This window comes from Rhea americana, unplaced genomic scaffold (assembly GCF_003343005.1).
Source record: "Rhea americana isolate MKP2758 unplaced genomic scaffold, rheAme1 scaffold_9, whole genome shotgun sequence".
In the NCBI taxonomy this organism is placed as follows: domain Eukaryota; kingdom Metazoa; phylum Chordata; class Aves; order Rheiformes; family Rheidae; genus Rhea; species Rhea americana.
The window spans coordinates 2,124,256-2,151,437 of record NW_028187088.1 but is presented as its reverse complement, the minus strand read 5'-3'; the positions used below and the strand labels follow the sequence as shown (position 1 = coordinate 2,151,437).

At 39.0% G+C, this 27,182-nt stretch overlaps 1 protein-coding gene across 1 annotated transcript; it reads left to right on the top strand.

The window, feature by feature from the left end:
- The first annotated feature begins 727 nt into the window (after window positions 1-727).
- Window positions 728-27,182, top strand: LOC146584767 (solute carrier organic anion transporter family member 1C1-like). The gene is made up of 15 exons (XM_085324001.1): window positions 728-815; window positions 10,102-10,256; window positions 12,498-12,639; window positions 12,729-12,861; window positions 15,303-15,418; window positions 15,998-16,144; window positions 16,260-16,358; window positions 17,686-17,931; window positions 18,801-18,965; window positions 19,449-19,644; window positions 21,164-21,326; window positions 22,743-22,927; window positions 24,177-24,241; window positions 25,972-26,089; window positions 26,966-27,182. The coding sequence occupies exons 1-15, from the start codon at window positions 728-730 to the stop codon at window positions 27,180-27,182; spliced, it is 2,235 nt and encodes a 744-aa protein (XP_085180127.1).

Here is a 27,182-nt window from a genome sequence, read left to right as displayed (position 1 = left end):
AATATGGATCATGTTCAAATCACCTTTACATGTGGGAAGATTTCTGACTGGAGAGGGCTATTTAATCTTGCAGACAAAGGTAGAATACATTCCAGCACCTGGAACTTAAACACGATAGAATTGGCTTAGAAATAACATACATTTTTCCCCAAGAACATCTTTGTTTGGGATCTTACCAATTTTTCCTTCATTTGCAGTCTTTAAACCAAGACTTGACCCTTCTTGTAAAAGATCTGCTGTAGTGCAACAAGGTAGAGGAACAGCTTAGTGAAGTTGTGTTATGTATTATGCCAGGCATTCAATTACTTGGGCTTAATAGTTTTTCCAGGCCTTAACTCTCAGGATAATATTCTGGACCATTTGAAGGTGGTGGGGATTTTGGYCCTGGATTTTCATCTGAAAACTTTTTTCAGTATTTTTATGCTGTAGAGATACACATATACATACAGAGAACACACGTTTGGTCTAGTTCCTACAGAGGTCTAAGTACTCTCACCTCCCAATGACTTGCATACCCTCAGCTCTACATCTATGATAACAGCCTTGAATCAGGCTGCTGATTAATATTTGATGTAGGGAGAAGCTGGACAATCATCATTACAAGCTACTTGTATTTTTAATGGAAAAAAATATAAATGCCATTAAAACAGCATGCCTCCTTCTTTTTTCTTCCTAGATTAGGCACATTATACAAATCAATAGCAAAATTATTAGTGGGTTGTTATGAATGACAAAAGCTCCACTGAGCAGTGGAAGGAATGGGTCCAAGACAATAGCTAAGATGGTAACAGTTTTGGGGGACACCAAATCAGCTTGTAAGTATGCTTTTCTTTCTTTGTAGCTCTACAGCAACAAACTGATGTTAGATGTGCTGAAAGAGCAATAGCAGAAACTTTTCCTTCTCTTGAAGTAGCTATAAACATACTTTGAAGGTTTTCAGTCTCAGTTTTAGCACCTCTCTTCTTTTTCTTAGTTTGTTAACCAAGAGTTAAATTCTAAACTCCATTGATTTCCTTTATTTAGGGATAAGTAGCCAAGAATAAAAGAGCTCTAATCAAAGCTGCTCACTGCACTTGGCCTCTGCCTGGCCAACAGCTGCTGCTGCTCACCCCTTGCAAACTAGTGCCTTGGAAGTCTTCTAGTGGGAGTCTGCTGCCACCCTCTGCTTGGAGGAGTCTGCAACCATCTCCTGCTGTAAAGGTGTTGCTCCGTGTGGCTTTTGTAAGAATTGTTTTTATTCTCAAGAGTAATCAGCAATTACTGATATCTCAGAGATGTCAGTAATTTTTTATTATTGTTATGAGGATCTTGCTCTCATAATCCAGTTATTTCCCTTGAGTGTAAATTAGAGTCATATGGAAGGAGTTTGATGAGGAAAAACAAAACAAAAAAAAAAGGATGAGATGTCTTTTTTTTTCAGTTTTGATATCACAGTCTTTCGTTTGACTGCAAGACTTTCCTATTTCCCATTCTAGTTCATTTGGTCAACATCAAATGCTCTGGTTCATGAAGGCTACTTTGAGTGTGAATGCTTCCATGCATRGCTTGGGCAATAGCAGTTTGAATAATGAAACATTTTCAGCTGTATAGAACCTAAAGATAAAAGATATTTTCACTCCAAAACAAGTTAGAGATTTATGATATATAGGCAACTAGAAAAAACTGGGGAGAAATTGCTGTGTATTCATGTACTAGAATGAGGAAGCCAAAGAGATATTGTTTTCCCTTTTTGCCATATGAAAAATTATCACTTTTTTCTACAGAGTGCATTTAGCTTTTTTTGGATTTAGAGCCATAAGACAAAAATATCTTGGGTAGGTCTTTCAATACATCTGAATGCAACCTGACAATGAAACCATGGGAAAGGTAAGATTCTTTTCATTATGGAATATCGTAAAACAAGAGGCAACGCTTATCCTGACATAGTTAGAGCATAATAATGGAGCTTGTGACACATCTCCGAAGAAGAAGAAGAAGAAGAAGAAGAAGAAGAAGAAGAAGAAGGAGACAGCTTTTTGTGTGTGCATGTGCCCTACACAAAACACCAGTAACTGCACTGAGAAGCACAAGTATGGTATACCATCCTGTAATAAATAACAGTAAACTAGTGCCAAGGCAGCCTATCTTGTAGACTTGCTGAAAACATCAACAACATTGTGAGAAAACTGTTAGCAGAGGAGGGCTGATGCTTTATCTCACAACAAAATGTAAAGAATCACTACCTCTGAGAARAAAAGAGGCCCATATCTGTTGTAGGACTTCTGCAGAAGAGCCATGAACTTCTCGCATATAGATAATTCTAAGCACATGATCAGTTGACCAGGAAGATATGCTCTACTTTTTTTTCAATAAAATGGCCTATTTTTTTTTCTTAATTCAGACCTAAATCTGATAGATACAGTCATAATAACACTATGTTTTTCCTCTGCAACAGTGAACAGAACCCTCCCTTTACTGTTACTGATCACTAGTCATGGAAAACCAGTTAYAGCTTTGCACAAAAAGCTACAAGCAAAAGAAACCAACAAAATACCAAGAGAAGATTATACAATATTACAGAACAAGTTCCTCTTGAAGCCATCATCAAGTGCACAATGAAACAGTGACAGAAAACAGTGAGCATGGATATATGCTCACTGTTTTATGGCAAATCATTCCTGACCAACCTGGTTGCCTTCTACAATGAGTGGACAAGGGGATATCGTGGATTTTGTTTACTGAGACATTTGATATCACTGTCCTTAGCATCCTAGTAGCCAAACTGATGAAATGTGAACTGGAAAAAAAGGACTATAAGGTGGGAGGAAAACTGGAAGACTCAAAGTTGTGATCAGCAGTTCAAAGTCCAGCTGCTGGCCTGTTGCTAGTGATGTTCAATACTAGTGCTAATACTGTTTAACATCTTCATTAAACATTCAGACAACAGGGCTGAAAGCACTCTCAGAAGGTTTATGTTAGAGAGCAGGACTGCTATCAAGAGGGCCCTCACTGAACCTAGAGAAATGGGCTGAAAGAAACCTCATGAAGTTCAACAAACGAGAATAGACCTGCACTTCAGATAAAATGAGCCTACATAGTATAATATGCTGAGGAAGACARTTAGATAAAAAGCAGCTTTGCAGAAAATGATTTATTTGTCCTGGTAGACAGTAAGCCAAACAAGAGGCAGCAGTGCACCTTTGATGCTGCTAGGTTAACTGCATGTTGGGCTACATTTGTGAAAGATCAGGTCTGGAAAAGTGATTCTTTCCTTCTGTTCAGCACTARTCAGTCTGTATTTGGAGTACTGTGTCTGGTTTGGGGCACTCCAGCACAGGAAAGACATTGACAAACTGAATCAAGCTGAATGGAGGGGCACCAAGATTGTCAGGCTGAGGGAGCTGGGTTTGTTCAGCTGGGAGAAGTAAAGGCTCACTGGGGTGGAGGGGGAATCTTATTGTTTCCTATAACTACCTAAATAAGTATTTATAGAGAAGATGATAGCACTAGATTTCCTCAGAGGTGCACAGCAAAATGATGAGAGGCAATAGTCACAGGCTACATAAAGGGATATTCCAGTTCTACATACATGCACRTATGTGTGTATGTGTATATATGCACATTATATATGTGAAGTAACATTACCTTCTCCACATAAAGTTATTCATTGCGAGGAAGGTCAAACACTAGCCCAGGTGCCAAGAGAAGCAGTGGAACTTCCATTTTTGAAGAGTTTCATCCAAAAATTGACTTGAGAAGATCCAGGAAACTGTACAGCACTTTGAGGTTAGCCCTGCTTTGAGACATCAAAAACATTGATGAGGCAAGCAGTTAAGACTCATCAACTCATYTATTATAGGTTTCTAAGCTAGGCACCAGACAATCTCTTTAATTTTCTTTACTGCTATCAGATTTATAAATACATTATGTGCAACATTCCAGCTTCATTTTTGAAATAACAGTAAAGACACAAAGGTGGATGGTGCTGTTAAACAGGGGATGGTCTGGATATCACAGAGGGGGGAAAAAAGAGGAATGATTATGAGAATGGCAAAATAGRACTGGATTACATTGTAAAATAAAARGTTGTGCAGTTGAAGGCCAATGGCAAGAATTTCCACTCTAAAGAACAATAGAACAGCTAAGGTTTTTCATCCTTAGCTGCAAATGTGTGAGAAGATCCTCAGTGTACCTGCAGATCCTGAGTCTTCTTAACTGCAAATAATTATGCACCATCCTGACAGAGATGCTATGTGGAATTTTGGAATATATCAGACAAGGCTAGAGATAAGGAATAGTTAATATTTCAAGATGTGGTGTTATTGAGATTACACCTGCTATATTGTATACATTTTTAGCCATGTTCTTTGTGGAAATATGAATCCAGTTGGAGAGCACTGTAGCCAAGGGCTCTGAAGATGAGCTGCAAAGTCAAGAGAGTCTGTTTTTCAAGAGGTGATTAAACACAATTGGCTTGCTTATCCAGCAAAACAGACTAAAAAGTGTGATTGCTCTCTTCATTTAYGATCAGGGTCAAGTGCTAAGTATCAATTTGAAAGGAAGAGCTTTTTAAGCTGAAGGGCCATATCAGTGCAAAACCAGAACGTACTTGATCATGAATTCTCATAGGYTGGCAATCAAAAGCAAATTACTAGGCATTATAGGAGTGATGTTTTGCAGTATCCTTACAAGCAGGTGGGAGGCAGGAGGCAATTCTTACTCATTTCAGGGTAGGGCTTTTCCATATCACAAAAGATGGTTTTTGAGATTGCCAACGGGATTTGTGATCTGGGATTCTGCCTGCATTTTTAATTTCTAATTTTATTAATKCTTGCATTTGAATTGCCCTGATATACAACTTTGGGATGACTATCCTCTTCTTAATGATGATGATGATGATGGTGTCTTTTGTTCTGTGGAAGCTAAAGGGAGCTGTCTTGTTGAGTGTCAGAAATAAAAGCCATGAGCTGTAGCAGATATCACTACTTATCTCATAATAGCAATGAAGGCTGAATAATTAAGATAATGCAGAGGTGAACATTGTTGAGTAGGCTGTAATTGTTCGTACTARGTAGAAGAATAGGTATGGTGACCATATTTAGGGTTGCATAAATTACACAGAACAGCACATTTTGGTGAAAAATCTAGGCAGACTGTAGTCATAGTTTACATGCTCTAAAACCAATTTCTGTTTTAACTAAAATTACTCTTAGCACTCACGTATACAACGAGAGCAATTAAATAAAATACCTCTCAGGAAACCAGTTCAGTTTTCCTTGAATTAGAGCTGTAAGTAGATAAAGACCTGTTCCAAAGTACATATAGCCCCAGTATATYTTCCTGTTGAGTTTGCCTATGCTGTTAATAGCACTGAATATAARTACCATCATTATTCTAAGCATGAATATTTCTTGAACATGCAKGTTGTTCAATATGCCCAGTGCATTRTATTTTCTCTTCCTACAAATCCCTGGCTGGGTCTAACAGGTTTTAATCTGAATAGATTTTAGCCATAGATTAAGAAAATAAAACATCATACCAAGATCAGGAACACTTCTAAAGTTGGGTCATCGAGTTTTTAAGAGCAAGGAAGGTATGAACTATATGAAATTATAAACTTGACAAGCGCAAGAGAACATATGTTCCATAAAAGAGTGTGCAAATGAAGCCCACTTGCACATTTGCTGCCTCATTAGTTTTTGACCCCTGTAGATAAACATGTATTTGGGGGACCTTTAACAGAGGGCAGAACTGGGAGGAGACAAGATTAAAACTGCCTCAACCATAGTTTATATTTGCTTATGGTAGAAGTTAATGATTCTTCTACCAAGTACCAGCGCTGCCTTGCTTAAGGAGAGACTACTCTGTCTTTTAATTACTTGAGTGGTAGTATAACTGGTGTTGTTGCGGATACAAAACCTAGGTAGGCACTTTTTTAATATTCTATTTATTTATCTTAACTTTAAAATGTTACCATTTAGTGTTTACAGTTAATGAGCATTACCGATGTAGTACTAGTCATATCTCCTGTGACCAGTAATAGTGGTAACGTTCCTGTTGCAATGATGGCATCCTACAATTGTGTAGGTCTCTCTGAACAGTAAACATCATATCTTATGAACAATGCAAGCGGCGTTTAGGCCTGCACGGCTCCTTGTGATATTAATTTCTCAGATTAATTTAAGAGGTCTTATTATGATTCCTTAATGTTTCTAGAGATCAATAAGATTCTTGGATTAGCACTGCAGCTGGTGAGAGTCAAGATAGTTACATAAATTCCTGGAAGAAATCTGGCTCTTGACTTGTGATATTGCAGTCTATTCGATGGTGATACAGCTTTCCAGAATGCAACTGCAGTGAGAAACAGCCAAGCGATTTACGGTTTCCTTGCTGGATTCTGAAAATTCCTGAATCGTATTTTCTTTCATACCATTCTGTACAATCTGCAGCAAAAAAAAAGTCTTCACCTTTGTAAACTGATTACCTGTTATTCATGCTGTGTACTTGTTAAAATTTGTATAGATTTAGGGAGTGGGAAACCAAGCTGGAATTTTTTTAAATGTTCAGTAAGGGATAGATTAGCATTTTGCACCCCAAATGTAGTGGCCCCTCTAAGGTCACCTACTCTGAAGCACTGAATAAGCCYGTGGCTGGACTGTGCAAGGTAAGCTGCTGGTCTTTGCAAGAGACTTGCAAGGCGCTCTGTGCTTCCTGTGATGTTGTGAAAGCTCTCAGCTCCCACTAGAATAAATGATCCACACTGATTACTAATTAAGAACCTTGATTTCCTCTCACCCTAAGCATTTCTCTGAAGATACTGTATTGACACAAGAATAAACTCAGTACCTTGTTTCCTCTTCTATGCCAACTTACTACCATCACAAGTATAGTAGGTATTTGTCAGATGTTCCCTGGGTATCATGGGAAAGTGAGCTAGAAGGAGGAACAACATGAGAGTGTTAACTTCCATTCTCACATTACGGCGGGCTTTGGGCCTTTTTTTCCTTATGCTTGCTTTTGGGGGGAAGAATTGTTTATTTTTCCTGGGAAATGAGACAGGGTGATATTTTTCTGTTTAGGCTAAGTAACTACATGAACAGGCATGTTATATGCTCAACTATGTGTTTGCACATTCCACTAAGTTACCCGGTAGATCTCTTCTTTCTGCAAATGCAATGATTTAGGTCACTACTACAGCAGAATGGCTTGTACCAGCAAAGAGTAATAGTTGGAAAGAAGGAGTATGACTGAATGGACAAATGTGCTGCGTAGAACTTCATTCTTTTCCTTTGCTGATACCTAGATCCTTTATTTATGAAAGATAGAAACAAATTCTAGTGCAATAGTTCTAAAACAGCAACTTCATCAATAATTTTTAGCCTTGAGATGATCAGGGTCAACAGTTAATATAGGTTAATAATTATTATAAATTTACCTTTTTTCCTAATCTTCTTGTGGTGTGACARCTCCCTAACTCTGATCTTTTCCTTTCTCTGAAAGATCTCCATGTAGGTCAGGGGCAGCATAGGGCAGCAGGAGAGRCTGCCAACAACTTCAGCTGTTGGTCCTTACATATAGCCCACTCTAACATTTCTCCCGAAGTGGTTGCATGAYTTTTTCTCTTGTCTCTTCTCTTTCCCCAGCAACAGTCCCTCCAGTAACACCCGTGCAAAGCCACGACAGTACATGTGCTATTCACCCCTAGCAGGAGCTAGTCATTTTGCCCTCCACTGGGAGTCCTTCCCATGGATCGCTGGAAGAGCAACACTCCTGAGCCAGCAGGCTACCACCTGCCGGCTGGCTTCACACTTTTCTGTCTGCATCAGGCAGTTTTTGCCCCCAGAAGATGAATTTTACTCCATTTTTCTTCTTTTTCATCCTTTGTTTTGCCTGACACCCTAACCTCTGCCTGTCAACACTTGTTTCGCTGTTTGCCACTTTCTTCTTAACCTGTTGTTTCATACTGCTGTCACTCTCAAGGACTGTCCCCCCTTCTTATGCCTTCACAGTCCCTCTCCRAAACATTTTCCTCCATGGCCTGTTAGTATCTTAACTTTCTGTGTTAGTTATGGATACTTAACTGCCTTTATGTTTTCTCTCTTCTACTTCTCATTTCTATCTTCATGTTTTTCTGCATTCACTCTTTCTTTCATTACAACTAGTGTCAAAGTTTTGTGGTATCTTCAAACTCTCTAAAAAAAGCTACTTCTAAAGCCCTGTCACTGGTGATGACCTGCTAACCCAGCATCTTACTGAAGCCCTTAATGTATCCTTATAAGAGGGAGAAACTAATCTCCAGATTAGGTGGGTGTGCCCAGGTTTCAGAGGACCAGATGCTCAGAGGTATTTTGAGTACTCACTGCCTGAGTCAGACACACAGAGAATCTTATTTTGYGAACATTTCTGCTAGTAGCCACGCAGGCTTGAGCTAATCCTTCCTCTATTTCTTGTTCCCATCTGTCTGGGGAATCAGGGTGTGTGTGTTGGGGGGGGGGGAATTATTTTTCATTTAGATCAATTTTTGACCCAGACTTACAGTACAGTCACAGAAAGAGTGGCACTTGCTTGAGTGAAGAGTGTGGGAAGCAGATATGAGCAGTGGGAAAGGAAATGAGTTATTTATGGCAGCAATAGCACCTAAGGACAGGCTGGTGAACTTAAGCCTCAGAAACTTTTAAACTGTTTAAATCTTTGCTTATTTGTTTTAAYAACATTGAGGCTTGCCCCATTTGAGTAAACAAAATTGTTCTTCACCACTGTGTATTAGAGCAATGCCTGCCCTTCAACTGCTCTGAAAAATGTTACTCTGCCATATGACCTGTAGCAGAGCAATTTGCAAATGCAGCTGGACTTCTTCCAGCATTGGAAAAGTTGGTCCAACTTTTTTTCAGCTCCATTCAACCATGGAAAACATCTCTTTGTATGCTTTTTTCCTCTCTCTACTTCTTCCTTGCTCTTTTCTCAAAGGAAGAGACTACTGTGAAAGGTGAAATAAATCAGTTCCTGTGAGCTCTGATTCCTGGGCTCTGACTTGGGTTCATTAGTTCCAATATTCTCATTTCCTCTGTGTGTCAAGATCTGCAGATCTGAAGAATGGTTTGTTTCAAGTGATCTATTTTCCCAGAGGGGCTCTGCAGTGGCTTTTGGATCTTCCTTCAGAAATCTGTTCTGTTTGTAGTTGGAGTTGCACAAACGGGCAAGTGTTTTCATTCTTTAAATAAACTTTGCAATTAGATACGTAAACTTCCCTTACAGCATTTCACAGAARTAGTCTCCTTTTAGATTACTTATCCATCCCTCCAGTATAGAATTCTAAACAGTCAGTAAAGACAAATGTGAAGTTTGTAATATTTGTTGCAATAAAATCAAATTCGACTTAATCATGCAACTAATCTTTCAACAATAAAAAGTTCTGTTATTTTGAAAGAGGGAAAAGATTAGTCTTCTGTGGCTGCAGTATGTGCTCTTCACAGGGGAACTGGAGCAATTCTACTGAACTGCTGAATARTAGTGGGTCTCATGCATAGATATAGATATAGATTGCATTCTGCAGACAGAAAGATACTAAGGATACCTTGCATGCCATTGCAAGAAGAAAGAACCTCTGAGCTCCTTACAGGACCTTAGGTAGCTGAATTAATTACTTCTTTTTGTCGTTAAGAATTGTTTGTGCCAGACAGTGCAAAAGAATAAGCAGGATGAACATAGATGGCATGGTGGTATCACAGATCCTCCCACAGTGCTGACTGACCCCTAATCTACTCRGCCAAGGAATGCAAAACTTCCCTCAGACTCCCTGTTCTTCAGCACTGATCTCTCTTTAAGTTGTTTTTGGACAGAAGTGCTCTCTCTTACAAACACAAACACAAAAAAAATGGAGGGAGAAGGGGGAAGAACTATTTTATTTAAAAAAAAGAGAAGTCAAAACAAGATACTTCAGAACTTAAGCAAATATACACTTTGAAACACCCAAGTCATTGAACCAAATCCTTTCCAATGAAAAGATTCAATTTCAACATCTCATCATTTTCCCATAACTGCTGTTTCATCAGACAGATTCTTACCCAACTTTACCTTGACATATGTGTTCCTGCATTTATTATCGTTTTCTCTTGGGTTTAGATAATTCATTAAAGAAATCAACCATGACAGTGGAAACTGAATCCAACCATGCTGATGACTCAAACAAGGAAGCAGAACCTGCCCAGCTTTTGGATGATGAARCAAATAAACAACTGCCAGTCAAAAAGAAGACTTCTTGTTGTACAGGCCTGAAGGTTTGGTGCCTTATCAATATCACCACAAATTACTGCTGTCATATGTTAAGAAATGTTGTTCAAGATATGATGTGGCAGATTACTTCATTCTTGTTCCCCCTATCTTTTCTGAAACTGAGCACACACTGGAGAAGGGTTGGATCTTATCAAACTTTGTCCTAAAGAAAATAGAAATTCCTGAGCTAACATATTTACTCTCAGGTTATCCATACTTAAGCCTCCTCCTTAGTCACTCAAGAGAGGTAGCAMTCTCCAGTGGAAGATTTCATCCATCCTAAAATAGGTGGCAAAGACACATTGCTGTCTGGAGGCTGCAATTGTCCCCCCTTTTTTGTAGGGCCAAAATGGGGTGACACGACTCCTATTCCAGAGTTTTTAGCAAATACTAAGGTCTTTAGGCCAAGCAGTCTACTAATTCACATGAGTACCTGAGCTTTCAGAAACACATAGGAAGAATTTAATTCATTGACTGAACAAAGCTGGTAGACTAATGGGAATTTTGCTTTCGTATTAGAGCCTTAGGATTTATCATTTCTGGCTGAGCTGTAAATACTACAAGGGCAGGATTCCTGTGACAGTGATGTGTTTGGGTCTGCATCTTGGCTAGTTCCTGAGCCAGCTTCATCTCAGGTTAATTCTGTAGGCTCAGTGGAGCTGTAAGTGAGGACACAGTCTGCAAAAGAAAGATTAACAGAAAAAATAGGAAATTGTAAATTGCTCAAACATTCAGCATTGTTTAGCTATGRTACTGGGCAAAGGTTGTCACATTTTCTATTTTATGACTCACTTTTGCTGTCCATATACACCTGCAAAAGTAGAATCTGATCTCTCTGGGAGAATTGTGGGACTAACTTTATCACCACGCACACAGGCAATGCTGCAAGGCAGTGAACCTGTAACTGCGTGTCCTGAGACTCCCTTTATAGAATTGGAGTTTAATAGACACAGTATCTTTAAGGTTAAAAAAGGCAAATTCCTTTCTACTTCGCCTTCCTATCAAAGGGTTTTATGGTTTACATTGGCACTGTGTTTTCAAACCCAAAACACCTAGGTCATTTCTGTTTGTGTTTTCATGCTTATCTGCAGTTTGTGATTTCAGCCAGAACTCGAGAGAGATCCTTGCTGGAACCAGGCAAGAAAGGTGGTTCTCACTGTCTTTTCTGCCAGGCTGACTCAGCAAATATAACACATATCAGGACCAAGACCTGTACTTGCAAAATTTTTCCCTTCATTCCTAGACCAAAAGAGAATAAATATAACTATTTTCAAGCATTTACTGTCAGGATTGGCATTATTTCTTACAGTCTAAGGTCTAAACATATATTTCTTTTCCTTACTCAATGTTGTATCGTATTGTAACTTTTACCCAGTGAGCAATAAGTCTATTTGTTTTTAGTCGCTGTTGAAATAGTTGGATAATATTTAAACAGACTTAGTTTAACTTGTTATCAAATATATCTATTTGCAAAAGCCACAATATGTGTTAGTGGAAGCAACTTTGAAATTACAAAGAATATTAAGCTTTCCTTTATGAGGCATGCAGTACACAAGCAACATAGCTATGATGTATATATTTAAAATATATCTAAACAGACATACATCCAAATGAACAAGCCTAAAGTAAGTAACACATGGCCAGCGCAAAAGGTAGTTGTGGCTAAGGTTCRTGTGAGATTAGATTAATTTCAGTAAATCCCTGTTGATGGGGAATTTTAGCAGGGGCACATTTAACATTTCTATGACATCTAGAAATCCCACCATTTCAGCTACCCAACCCTGGGCCTCAGCACTCTAACAAACTTCATCACTGAACATCAGCAAGGTAAGCAGTCCCCAGGGAGTTGTTTGCCACATTTTAGTTCCACAGTCCATAGGATTTCTGCCTTGGAAAACCTTTGACCAGCAACTCAGGAAAGATCAAGCTTTCTGGCCATCAGGATGGCCAGGGCAACCCTGAACACAGGTAAAGCAGGTGGCTGCTCTCAGCCTAAGGTCAGCCCTCCTCAGCAGGGGAAACCAGAGCCAGGAGCAAACCTTACTGAAAGACTGTCAGGACTCTCCGTGGCATTAAAACATGTGAAAATTCACACATAATGTTGTCGCTGGCATTGGATTAACAAAGTCAACCCAAGTAAAATATATACTGTAATGATTGTTCCGCTCAAGTTTAAACTTATTTCATCTCTCTATGACCTGCTTCCCTATTCTTACCTCTCATTTTCCATCTTCATCTTTCCTCAGGTGTTTCTCGCTGCTTTGTCGTTCAGCTACTTCTGTAAAACGTTGTCTGGTACAGTCATGAAAAGTTCCATCACTCAGATTGAAAGAAGGTTTGACCTTACGTCTTCTACAGTTGGTCTCGTTGATGGAAGTTTTGAGATGGGTAATGGATATCCCATTACACAGAGCAAAATTTTCAGAGCAATACGAGACACAGCATCTGATACTAATTTTTTGTTCTTTCTTTTTTAGGTAATTTGCTTGTGATAGCATTTGTAAGTTACTTTGGAGCTAAATTTCATAGGCCTAAAGTAATAGCCTTAGGATGCTTTATTATGGCTTTGGGATGTCTTTTAACAGCGATGCCTCATTTCTTCATGGGATAGTAAGTACTAAACAAGATTAATTTGGGTAACAGAATTTTGGAGTTAGATACTGCTTTATGGTTTTTGAGCAAAAGCTGGTATATATTAAGTCCTAGATTTCCAAAGATCTATGGAATCCCATCTTGAATAAGACCCAGCTATCTCAACATACATCAAATGAAAACATAATTAATCATGTGACACATATATTACTGTACTTTTTGTATCTAGTTGGAAAAATAAGGTTCCTCCAAGGTAAAAATTCAACTTTAGGCAAAAATATGAAAATCAAAATGCTTTAATTTTCAGTCAGATTTGTTCTGGAGTAGAGACAGAAAAGGATTTTAGGAAATCATTATATATATACACACATATATACATTTTATATACTATTTATATATAATATAACACAATATAATATWATWTTATATTATAATAATAAATGTTATAATATAATATAATAAAATAAATATTACAATATATAAAAATAATATTTATATAATATATATAAATATATATATACAGAATATATATATATATATGCAATATATGCATATATGCATATACATATATATATATATATATATATACACACGCATACGCGCACACACACACACACACATATATGGCAGGAAACAGATTCTGATGAAAATCTTTGGAAAAATCAACTTTCAAACAAAAAAATACTGTTCTTTCTTTGAAAGTCTTCAGCCATCCTACCATACTAGTGCTATTGCTTTAAAAAATTATATAATCGTCCTGAATGGCTTACTCTGCAAACACCTTATTGGGGAAAATCAGTGGTAGTCTAGGAATGTTGTATCACTAAGTATTGATAAAGATGTCAGGTTTATGTGGGCAGGAAAGTAAACCATTATCAATCACAGTAAAAGTATTAAGATACACCTACTATATAACCCACCTATATGATTTCCAGACTAAGTTGCAATTGGCGCCGTTCTGAATAGGATTTCAAAGCTTTGAGCTGGTAGCTTCGTATTGGGTGACAACCCCACCTGAGATATGAGTTTATTTATAGTAACAGGCAACTCTCATGCAAAACCATGGCTTCAGAGCTAAATCATTGAAGAAAACAACCTACAAAGGTGCTCATTAGAAGAAATCCAGCTCCCTGAAAGAGGCACCCRGAGCCTGGTTGCAGCCTCGGGCAGCCTATTTATGAAACCAGTTCTGTGCTCTCCCAGGGCAAATAGCAGTCCCTCACACAAAGAAGCCTTTCAGCTTCAGCGAGAGTTTACAGACGAACCAGTGCTCATAGAGCTGGTCCCAGGTTTTCTTTCCTGTTCCACATGGTCATGGCTGGTTAAACTGATTTTCTGTGTTCGGTTAAAATAATTTTTGTGCTTCTTCTCCAGATTCAGAGAATTACTGTGTTCTGCTTATATATAATAATGTTTCTAGCCATAGCTCTGATACAGTGGAACTATACAGTGAGATATATTTCTGTTGCTTGATTAGGTGTATTATATCAGTTTTAGGTGTACTTTTATAAAAAGAAAACTAAAGGATACATTTCATCACAGTAGTGGATTGTACACCAACATTAGATTTTTAGTTTCCCACTGCTTAAGTCAAGCTGTGTGTGTTGTCTAAACTGGGGAACTCATGAAGTTTCTCGTGAGCTAGGGACTGAATTTTTCTGAGGAAATTGGTGTGTAGTATCTCCTGAGATGAACACTCTTTGTTTCGACCTGAAAATAAGACTGCATGGTCTAGCAGTCTGGTTCCTAGAGGCAGAAAGTATATTTTATCATATTGCTTTGCCTGAACTAACTGTACTTTGCACCTCMAGGGCTAGTATGTGGGAAGATCACTGTGCTAAAACAACTGGACTGCTTCTAGCACCTGAGCAGCTCAGCCATCTCCCCATAGCATTACCTGCACCTTGTAAATACACTCAAACAGTGTCTTTTGGGGACTAACTTAATCCACCCTCTGCTATACAATGGCTCCTTCTAAGGCCAATGCCAGTTAACAGGCCAACAGGTACCTCCGGAGGATGATTTCTCCCTTTCCCACTCCCCAAGACTAGTATCTAAGATAAAAAGGGGGAYTCTCACTCCAGAGGTTCTCCTTCGCTCCTTGTCTGTGGGGTCAGTGTAGGGAGCTGGCTTGGGCAAGACCCTATGTTTTGACACCAAAAGTTCAATCCTATCATCTCAACTATTTTCAAAATCCCTCTTGAAATTTCCAGTTTAAACAGCTGTRTCTTCTAGATGGTTGTTTAGATGTCTTCTAACTCTGGTTTGCTCTTTATTTTAGTACTTCAGTTTTCCATATTTTAAAAATAACCCTTTCTTTTACTCTTTCATTAACACTTTGGTCTGATATTAAAAAAAGAAAATCCYTTTACATAAATAGCAGTCAGGTGATTGCTACATACTTTACTAATATTTCTGTAGTAAACACTGCTTCTAAATGTGYTGTTGTGTGTTTCCAGTTATAAGTATGAGAGGGCACCACGTACAACATCTTCTGTCAACTTAACTTCAGATGTAAATCCTTGTTTACTACAACAAGATGCCAAYAAAACTTTGTTGGAAGTCTCACAACCAGGTAAGGAAGTGTAAGTACAAAGGACTGCTGGAAATGCATGCAAAGAGAATWAACCTCCAAAGAGATTTAGGGACTCAAGACCCAGGGAAAAAACAAACAAAAACAAAGCAAAACAAAAAGAATGGCATGAAGGGAGCCGAAGCTGCACAGCATTAACCATAAATGAATAGAGGTTTCTATGATTTCACTTATAAATATGGAGTATAGCTGCGGTTCATTTTGCTTTGCTAAGTTCTGCGCCAGTGATGATCTCTAGCTTCTCAACTTAAAGATGTAAGTTATATGCCAGATAATATATTTAGGACAATATCAATCTGGCATTGTTTTTTAACTGGGGGGTTTTTTTGGAGGTGGGGGGGGATGATACCTCTATCTTTAGAAATCAAACATGATGAAGGTTAAGGTAAGTGTTACTAAAAGATATAATGGGATTGACAGCCTTGTCTTAATATTCCCTAAGGAGAATGTTGTTAATTCCTTACATAATGATAATCACTTTATGTGTTTAATTTCCTGAGATTTGTCACCATTTCCCRTTCAACTATTCTGTTTTGAAGATATAACCCTCATTATGTGCAGGYTGTGAAAAGGAAACTTCATCATATATATGGATATATATCTTACTGGGAAACATGCTACGAGGAATTGGYGAGACACCAATAACACCACTGGGCATCTCTTACCTTGATGATTTTGCTAAGGAAGAAAATGCACCTGTATATATAGGTAATCTCAACATAAARCAACCTGAGAGGTTCTTGGCATAAGAGATAAATGATCTTCTGCAGAAGAAATTGTTCAGCTATTAAAGCATAYTTGCATTTGCTTCATATGTTTTCAGCAAGTTTGCACACAATAGCCATGTTCGGCCCAATATTTGGTTTCCTGTTGGGATCACTATGTGCAAAATTGTACGTGGATATTGGATTTGTGGATTTAGGTAAGCAAATCAGAGGTAAAGTAAGCTAGTACATAATAATCAATTTGCACCACCGTTGGTAACAGATTCCTCTATATATCTGTGCAAGTTTTTACTATATTCCAAGATATTRTTGGAAGTTTGTTTTGAGAAGAAAGATGTAATTAGACAGGGGATGTATTTTAGTTATCTGCTTTAGGATTAAAGGATTAAATACATGCTTAATTTCAAATATTAGTAACAAGAACTCTCACTAAACAAAGATGTTTTAMTAAATGCGGGTCTTAATGAAAGGGTTTTGTTGGCATAGATACTTTTCAGTTTTGGTGAACTACCTCCCCTTTCAGCTGGGCATTTTACAATATTTAGAATTCTTTTAATGTTTGCGATATATTTATATYTCTTGCTTGCTTGAATGAGAAGAGAATGCATGCAATCACTTCTGCAAAATGCCAGAGAAGGCAGGGCAACCTCCACAAGCAGCGATCATGGCCCCTTATCCTGTTCTTACACTTACACTTACACTTGGGAGAGGCAGGAACCATTCATGAGACCATATTTCCTGGCCAGTCCATCTTCCATTTCACCTGGCAAGCCAGGGATGATTGGGCAGGGTGGACGAGCAGAAAATTTTCAGGAGCTAATGCATCCAATCACCAGCAGCAGGTGATCCCATTTTACTGGTAGGAGGAAGAACGTGAGCTCTTCAGGATCCTATACTTGGATAGATGGATTATTTTATGTCTGTCCTGTGTTAAGCCAACATTATATTTTACCTAAGCATAAGGACATTGAGCCAGTTCTGATCACACAGTGAAAATTCTTATAATGTTGGTCCACCAACAAGCCTGAAGGCACATAACAGTCAAAAATACAACAAACTACTCTCATCTTTYTTGTAATACATAATCAAGTGTAATTTCATGGCTAATCTCACTGAAGTCAAAAAGAATCTACTTACTTAATACTGACCTACACAATTCGGGTAAGCAAAGGACAGTTTCATTAGAAATGTCACATCTTAAAAAAAGGACCCAATGTTTGGGGCTTGTCTGCCACCCATTTTGGATTCTTAAGTATTAAGTATTCTTAAGTATTAAGGACTTCTGTCTTGGCCTTTATGCCAGTCAAAACAGCAGTCAGCATGTGCCAGAGGAAGGCAGCTGAACCATAACACCACCCAGGGTGTGATTCCTGATGCCTTCATTGAATGAAATGTCTCTTATTAGATGACTATCTTTAGCATTGAGAGCCAGACACTGTCAAATGTAGTTATGTTTGCAAGTAAAGAGTGGATACTTTCAATTTATTCTTTTAAGTAACTCATTTCTGTCTTACTCAATTCTAGAAAGCATCACTATAACCCCACAGGATTCCCGCTGGGTGGGTGCGTGGTGGCTTGGTTTTATAATAGCTGGRACAATCAGTCTCCTAGCTGCTATTCCTTTCTGCTTCCTGCCAAAGAGTCTGGAAAAGCCAGAGGAAGCCAATAATGACAAAACTTCATCTGGTCTCCTGGAAGGGATGGGAGCTATGAGGAAGACACATACTTCTGTAAAACCTAAGACAAAAAAGTGGACAGCAATATTGAAAGGCAAGTGTTTTACAYGTTGTATAAATATGGAAAACAATTGGTACAGTGTACATCAGGAATGTGTTCTGCCAAATACTTTGCCTCCCYAGCACTTCAAACCAAACCAGGTAGCTATTCTGAGGAAAGGACGTGTCTGCTAGCAATTGAAGACAAAGAGCACCTTCAGAACTGTGAGGATCTGCCTGGTTTAAATCATTGCATGAATGACAACTACCTCTAAAATTTTGCACTAAAATAGATTAGGATTGTGGGAATTTTTTTTTTATTAGAACCTAAAGAAAACATAAGAAGGTTCCTTTGGCAATRAGGAAAGCCAGATTATTTTTTGTTCATCACAGAGCTCACAGAGACTCTGAAGCACCTTGCTTTTTGAAGAAAATACAGCAGGTTTGAATTTCAATGCTGGCTGAGCAGTCCTTAGGCTAGGAAAGTGCAGACATAGAGTATAAGGAAGAGATGATTTTGTGTCATCAAGAAAATTCTTCTGTCTTTGCTCAGATCTCACTGGAAAACATGCCATTGGGCATCTCAACCCTTAGTCTTTAACCTGTGATGATATTCATGTGAACTTAACTCTTTGCTGTGTGAAAACTCGTGTCATGTGTGGATCTCACTACAGGACYGAGGCCTTAATCAGCAGTTCTGTCTGCTTTTAAGTTTGCCATTTTGTGGGATTCTCTTCTCTTATCTTGACCTCTGGTATTTCATCTGAGAACCAGATGTTGCTTTTGGATATTATGCAAATGAAGATCCGTATGCTTTGCACTTGGACATCTGAGGAAAAAAAATTTCCCTATATTTCATTGATTACTCACTAGCAATTATGGCATGCATCTTTCAAAGCCAACTCATGTATCCCTTCCTTTCAGATTTTTATACTTCCCTGAAAAAAGTCTTGAGTAATCGATTGTACTTTACGCTCTTGTGCAGCTCACTGTTACAGTTCAGTAGCTTTATCGGTTTCTTGACTTACAAACCAAAGTACATGGAACAGCAGTATGGACAATCTACATCTAAATCTAACTTTCTCATAGGTGAGTGACATTGCGCAATGACTCTGTGTGTGCATGGGGAGGAGTTCAGGCATGCTTTTTCTGGGACTGAATTCCTTGTRGAATAGACTGATGTCTCTCCTGAAGCTGAATTGTATGAAGGCAGCGTACAAACTACCCCTTTGGTGTCTGTGGGACCAGAATAAAGGAAGAGTGTCCCTGCACTCAAAATGTGGAATGGATGCGGTGTGGGAGTTTCAAATGTTGCAATGTCTGACGGTGGGTGCTTGGGGTGGAAGTGGGAGCCAAAGCCTGTATGAGGTAGCTGGGTGTGCAGTGGATTTAAAAGAATTAGACACTTCAAAATATCATGCCAGATATAGGGAACAGGCTGAGCATGCAGCCACTTAGAGCCATCAGATACAACATACAGCTGTCTTGGACATTGCCCCAAGGACAAAAATTGGCCCTTTATTATGGTGCAAGTCTCTTATTTTAACGTTCCTCTTCTATAATCTCTTTCAGGTTTGACATCTTTACCTCCTATAGGTATTGGGATTTTCCTAGGAGGGTTCATAATGAAGAAGTATAAAATGAACATCATTGGAGCAGCCAAGTTTGCATTTACCATGTCATTTTTGGGCTTCCTGCTTACACAGTTGCACTTTTTTGTGGGTTGTGAAAACCATGTAGTGGCAGGACTGACAGTGTCCTATGATGGGTGAGTGTAAAATAGACAACACATTTTTCTTAATAGGAGTAAGGAAATAGTCCAAATTATACATTATGGTATCAAGGCTAAAATAGGAAAGCACTTTTGCATTGCTTAGAGGAAGTGAACTCCATCAAGTGTTATTGTTGTAGTTTTATCAAAGAGAGGAGTGTGAGCGTGCCAGAGTACAGCACTGGCAAAAGTTCAAACATATTAGTGAAAGTACATTGTTACCAATGTAGGTCATCTGGCTGCTACAGGGGTTGTTTGGCTATTTCTCGTACTTTATACCAGAAAGGATTTTCTAGCAAAGTGTGTCAAAACTTGGTAAAAAGGTGAAATACATGTAACAGAGAACATTCATAGCATATCCTGCACAGAGATGGAAAGATTGGGACATGCTAGATTCTCAGTCTGCTATAATGCAAAATGAAGCTTTTGTGCCAACTAATGATGTTCACTAGAACCTGGATTCAGAAGTTACTGGCTCCTTTTTTTTTTTTTTTTTTTTTTTTTTTGGGGGGGGGGGGGGGCGTGAGTAAAGCCATCAATCCAGGGAATGTGTCCTAGGATAAGGCTCTCAGAGGGGCCCAGAGGCACTCTAGCATGGCTGTACAACTTCTGGGTTAGCACTGCCTCATGTCCAGCCAGCTCAGATTCCCTCATAGCTGATATGAATCTGTGGGCAGCTTCCTGAAGGCTTACCCTCAGCTGAATAATCTGTCACCACAACTCATTTATCAAACCATACTGGTTCAAAGCATAAAATGTGGAACCAGATATGCAGGATGCGAGGGATTTTGACATTTGTTGGAAGCTGAGGATGAACTGTCTGCCATGTGCCCTGTACCTAACAGTGTCTTCACTAAGAACGCAAATGGTGGAACATGGAATATGCTCAGTAAGTCCTAAAATGAAAKAGGTGGCAAACATATGAGCCATACTCAGTATGAACCTTACTCCAGAAGGCAGGAGATGAAGGAAGACACCTGTGTTACAGATCTCACTACCCAAAAGATGGCTGAAAGTAAAAGGGAATACTCCAGTCCTCCAGGAAGAGTTAGGCTAAACTATAAGAGGGGAATATTTTTAATGGTGAAGACCAGGAAATATAGTTTCCATTGTCGATGCCTTTTACCAACAGTTAAACAAACATTTGACAAGRCTGTCTTAACTGTTGCTAGCCATATCTACGATTAAGGGATAGCTTAGCTAACCTGTCAATGCCTTTCAGCTTTATTTTCTTACTCTTTTCTATCTGTACCTGGAAGATAAAATCAGTAGGAGCATTATTTATTGTAAAATTCTTTATAATGTAGTAATCTTAATATCAGTGGATGTCAGATAGAATCTCAAGCAAAGAGATTGATACTGTAGAAACTCTATTATTAAAACCTGTGTCCTTGGCATGTGACCTGAATATCAGAGTACTGACATTGTCAGATAGAAGGGAAAGTCAAAGGGATTAAACTGACCTTAGCACTGAATTGAAAGTTGTTCTTACACCAGTCTAAACTTAACTTCTAAGCAAACCCATTCAGCACCATGAAAATGCCTTATTTTCTACCTGCAACTCTGACTGCAAATGTGCCACCAACGTGTGGGATCCCGTGTGTGGAGACAATGGAATCACATATGTTTCAGCATGTCTTGCTGGGTGCACGACTTCAGAGGGACATGGAAAGAACATGGTAAGAACTTGCTCCGGTTTGTGGGCATTTTTTACTAGCTTACTTTCTATATAACATCAGAGATTTAGTAGTGTCATACATTTAGAGGAAACCGAAGGTACTGAGGAACAGTAAGTAAAACATTTATGATCTCTGGCCACAAATGTCATGGAGGCCATAGATATTTCCCTGAGTTATTACACATTAGGCTAAAAAAAAACAAGCCCTTTGTTGTAGATGCTAACTTTCATCTTCTGTGGACTGAACATAGAGATGGAAAAAAAATAATTCAAAGTGCTTATATCTTGTCTGCRTCCGTTGCCCATAATTTGGCTTTCATAGACCTGAACTTGGCTGCTCTGAGGTTTTCAGCCAAGAGTGGAAGTATACTAACATAGCTGCCCTCTTCCCTGGTACAGAGCATTAATGTAACTTTTGCATAAATATGAACAATGATTTGAGGGGAGGCAGCTTGTTTCTATGTGAGACTCTGTCTGGCACSGTGGGATATTGCTTATTTTCCCAGATGGCTGAGCTCTGCTTGGCAGAGAGCAAAACAGTTCCAGTGCATGGATATACGGCTTCATCGCACTGTAATTCTTGTGTCTTCTGATGCCAGATGATCATCCTAGAAAATACATGGTCTAGGGCATTCTCTTCCATTCAGAGAGATTTTTTTCTCCAAATGATTTTTTGTTTCCAGATAGATTATTATTGGTGCCTACAGTGATCTTTTCCAAGAGATTCTCTGCTTAAACTCTTACAAGTTGAAGGAGGGACAGAAGTAGGGCTCAGCAGGATCTGTGAGACTGGGACTGTTGCCTCTCACAGAAGCCAGCCTGTGTCTGTAGAGACTGAGGTTCACGGTGCACAGCTCCCCTCACCTCAGCAGACCTCCATGCCTCTCAGTTCCTGATTAAAAGGGGGGTTGTTGCTCTCAAACTCTCAATACAACTGCTGCTGACCTCAGAGCACTGCATGAGCTATGACTTGGCARGTAGCTGATGCTTACAGCTGCAAGGTACCTCTGTAGCTGATGCACCAGCTTTAGCAGGAGAAACCTATGACTTGGGCGCTTTTCACAGAGATAAGTCTGCTAATAGGTAGYGTAACCCAGCTGCAAAAGACACCGATTCCTGAGCCTGCTGTTCGTTTTCGACTCCCCTACAGGGATGCAAAGGCTGAGGCCAGCCCTGCAGGTGCTCCAAGCACCTCCCAAAAAGTGGTGGTAAGTCCATTGATAAAAGCACAGTGCCAGGGAACATCCCTTCCTCCTCTGAGCACTGTTTGTAGGAAAGAAAAGAAGCTGCTGCTGCTCCTCTAATGTAAACGCGATAAAAGCAGGGCACTTAGAGGCTGCAGCCTCCGCCTGTGCCAGGTGGTGGGATGTGCCACCACACTGGCAATGTCCCACCAAATCCCCCTTGTGTCTTTCAGCTCTTCCATAACTGTAGCTGCCTGGAAGCCAGCAGATCACAGTGGGGAAATAACTCTGCCACTTTGGGGCAATGTCCAAAAAGTGATACCTGTTCAAGRAACTTTATTTATTATACAGTAATACAAGTCATAAGCGGCTTTTGTTATGCCTTGGGAGGCATCCCAGCTTACATGCTGATGTTTAGGTAAGTRAAAAAGTGAGTATACACCAATGGTAGAGTCCTTCCAGCAGGAGGACTCAGAATTTTTTTTTCATTAGAAACAAAAACTCTCTCGCAGTATAATATATTTTCTTTACTGAGTTTTCTCATTTCCTATTTGTTTGCAGCTGGTAGTATTAAACCTTACTTTGCTGCTGTTTAAGTGTGTTGCTTCCAACTCATCCATAATGGTGTCTCTTATAGGTATCATACTCCTAGGTTTTCCAGAACATGTCTTCTTTCTCTGTTTGGATATTTTGGTCACATGGATTTTGAAAACACTGTACATTTGTCAAGATTCCTGGATGTGGAGTAGACCTAACAGATCATGCTCACTGGCTGTCTGTAAATTCAGGACATAGGAGGCACCTATGCACATACCTTTTGTGGTATACAGGTTCAGGGATACCAGGATGCAATTAGAAAACATACATAAACTAGCATATACTTATCAGTAAACTGAAGAGTAAGCTCTCTCAGAGAGCTTACTTTTCTATTTAATGTAGAAAAATGCATTAGTGGAAAATTTAATGAGAGCCCCAAAGGCACTATGTCATCCTAAATGAGTGTGGAAATCAGAATGCAAACTCCCCCCTCCCTCCTTCCTACTCATTGCAAGACAACTTTTTGAATGTTGTCCATGTTAATATTTGTAAGATGACAGACTGGATGTATAATGGATTCAAGATCAGTGCTCAATTCAGATGCTTGGAATGTGGTTCCCCAYGAAACTGATGGACATGCTGCCAGACAGTTTGACGTAGTTCAAGATGTGGCAGTTGAACAGTCTGCTTTGACAAATGTCATTTGAGAATAAAACGATGCTGCAGTAATGCATCTATATGTAGCACTTCTGCCTCAGAGCAATAAGATATTTTCCATCACACAAGTAAAATACTTCTCATCAAGTGAGAAAATTTGTGCCGGTGACTTAAGATAGCTGGGGACCATATTTCAGTAACCCTAGGACAGAGAGTGTAATTATGCCTTTAAAATTTCATCACTTCAGTGAATGATTAGTAAATGGACTTTCTAAGAGATATGTGATGGAAAACAATAAATTGATTCACCATTCATCTCTTTCAGCAGATGTCAGAAGCACTCTCCTTCTGAGAGCTTCAGCTCAGCGTTCTATGATTAGGAGTGTTAAATCCAGGGGAAACAGCATCAGTTTAACAGGCATATCTAAGCACTAAGTAGGCAAATACATCTTATTTATCCCTCTTTCTTTCAGATGTGTCCAACCAGAGCTGAAATCTCTTGCAGTTGGTCTGTACACACTCATTGTGAGAATGCTAGGTAAGAGAAATTACTCTGACTAATTAAGATGTTTGCTTCTCTAGCTTTAAATGACACCAGTGCAGCCACCATTTGTAAACCATATATATGCTTGAAATTGCTTTTAAATCCTGAGTTATTCCTGAAGTCCAACATACCATCGAGAGTTCACTGTGAAAACAACTGACACAATTTTGAAATGTTTTGGTCTGCTTATTAAATATTGTTGCACTTGGGAGCATTGTGTTCCAAAATGGAAATGAGTTTCTAAGCAAAACTAAAATATTATCTTAATTACCACTCAACTGATAGCTTTTCTCACTGAGGCATACTGCTGCAACTAAGAATAAAGGGAAAAGCTGTAATAGGACTTTATTTGACAAAATAAGAGACCTCACAGCAGAAAGTGCTGTCCCTGCTGAAACTTTGGTTTCATGGTACACAAGTGCTTAGATTCTCTTTCCTTTTTAGCATGCTGCAATGTGCTTTTTTCCTTTTAATCTAAGGATTGCTAATGAGATGCATTGCTAATGAGATGGTTAATTAAGATGCCTAGACAGACAGGAAATCATTTATCTGTTTGATTCCTTTTATGTTTTCTTTGTCAATGGAATAAGAAAACCAGCATTTTAGAAATGTCGAGAAACGTAAGTGTGAAGAGTCAAGCCAGATGGATTTGCTGTGAAGCCTAAGATGTCACCAGCAGCTTACAAATGTCTACAGTCAGAGGTTGATTAGGGCTGTAGTCAATACTGGGGATTTAGATGAGACATTTTGAGACCGAAAGTTGTACCTACATTTTGTCCTCTTGTATTCTCCTTGTCACACAATAAGCGGGGCAGATTATCTGACCCAGAAAATTTTCTGACACCTTGCCAATGGAATCCCATTGGCATTGGAGCTTTGCTGGCCATGGGAAGGGGAAAAAAGTCTTATGAAAAAAGACCTGGCCCCTCTTACAGACTTCTGCTTGAGCATACCAGGACAGCAAGYGGCTTTCCTTGTAGAAGTCACGGCCATCAATTTGTGAAAATTTCTGGTGCCTTGGAGTGCAAATCTTCTGTACTCCCCTATCCCTCTCTGGGGACATCCAAAATGAACATTCCTCTTATGCCCTGGCTGCAGGACATCATGATCATCACATAGACCTCTATAGACAGWTTATTGAGTTCACACTCACAAGAACCCTGTGCATGAAGCAATGTGCAAGATTATAAGCCTGGTTTTACAAAATAAATCATTCCCTATATAAGAGTGCAGGGTGTCTGTGTAGGAAGAAAGTTAACATAAAATATGATTCCAATATGTATACTTGGATCTGCCTCTTCATATCAACTGCTTTTGGATAGAAATGTAGGGTTAATTTAGGCTGTGAGTAGAACGCACTGTCGGTTCAGTGCTACATACACAGACAGACCAGCTCTCTYCTGTAAGAGCTTAACATTTGTCCTGAAAGCCAGCAGCGGCTCCAAGCACTGTTGGAGAAACCAGTGTGCTGGAGCAAGCAACGTGTGAGATTACAAGCCTGGCCAAACCCACACCCTGAGAGCAGTTTCCCAGGAACTAACAGTCCACATGGCATAGAGAGGGTGTCCCAGTTATTCTGAACGTCCGCACGAAGTACTTATAAAGGAAAGGAACATCTCCACACAGTCTCATCCTCCACCGATGCCGCTATTAGAGTTCACGATGGGACCTGCCGGGAAAAAAAAAAAATGTGTCTTGAGACATTTCTGTTTGTTTTATTGCAGCTGGGATTCCGGCTCCAGTTTACTTTGGCGCATTGATTGACAGGACGTGCTTGAAATGGGGAAGCAAAAGCTGTGGGCAGCAAGGGGCTTGCAGAATATATGACTCCAGTGCTTACAGGTAAGGTAAATTAGAGCACAAAGAGCGAGTCCCATGCCTATCCTCACTGCAGATGATAGACACTCCTTGTTTTATTATATTATAACATATGACACCACTGATTAAACACTAGCCAAATGCTAAYGCTGGACTTAGATTTACATCAACACAGAACTCCAAAATTGAGAAGTCTTAGGATGACAAGGCATGTCAATGACAAGACCTTTATGGAATGAAATACATATATATATATACACACACACATATGTGTAAAATATCCCTTGAGTTGTTTTAAAAGATCTAGGGTTGTATGATTTACCAGTAAGAGAGGAAAGATAGATACCCAAATTTACTTTATTTGCAGGTAGTTTGTTCATGCTGGCAAGAATGGTAACTTTGTGTATGGCCACACTTGAAAGAAAAACAAATGAAAAAAAAATCACATTAGGTAGCTGAGAGCATTGGTTAAATACAAACAAAAACTGTCTCCAGGAGGAATATTCTCTAGGTTTCTTCTTTTTCACTCAACCCTTGACTGCTTGTGATGTGTTTTTTATTTTTATATAAAATAGCCCAACATGGGGCTCTCCATCTATTTCTAGCCCTGAAAAAAATCTCAGACCTTAAAGTGATMTCAAAATCTTTAAGAGCAAAGAGAACAGGATGGAAGTTTCACTCTCCAACTGTTTTCATTGTATAAATTTTTTAGCAAGTGTTTTTAATAGCAGTTTATGGCACTATTCAGAGAAAGTGAGTTTTAGATTTTTTTTCCTAAGCTGCTGTTTGTTTCTTTTTTTCTTTCTTTCTTTTTCTTTTTTTCTTTTCTTTTTTTTCTTTTTTCTTTTTTTTTTTTTTTGAGAAATTAAAGACTAGCACTGTCTTTTATGCTCTTCACAGATATTCCTACCTTGGCTTATCAGCGTTGCTAAGAGCTCCTTCCTACTTGTTAGCAATCCTTTTCTTCATACAGTTAAAGAAGCACTATCAAGCTAAGAAATCCAGATCCACAGAAAATGGAGGAAGAGAAGATGCTCCTATGAATAAAGAAGATAATTTCAAGAGCAATGAACCTCTGACAGGTTCTCCTGAAGCAGAAAAAGAATCCTGTATTTAA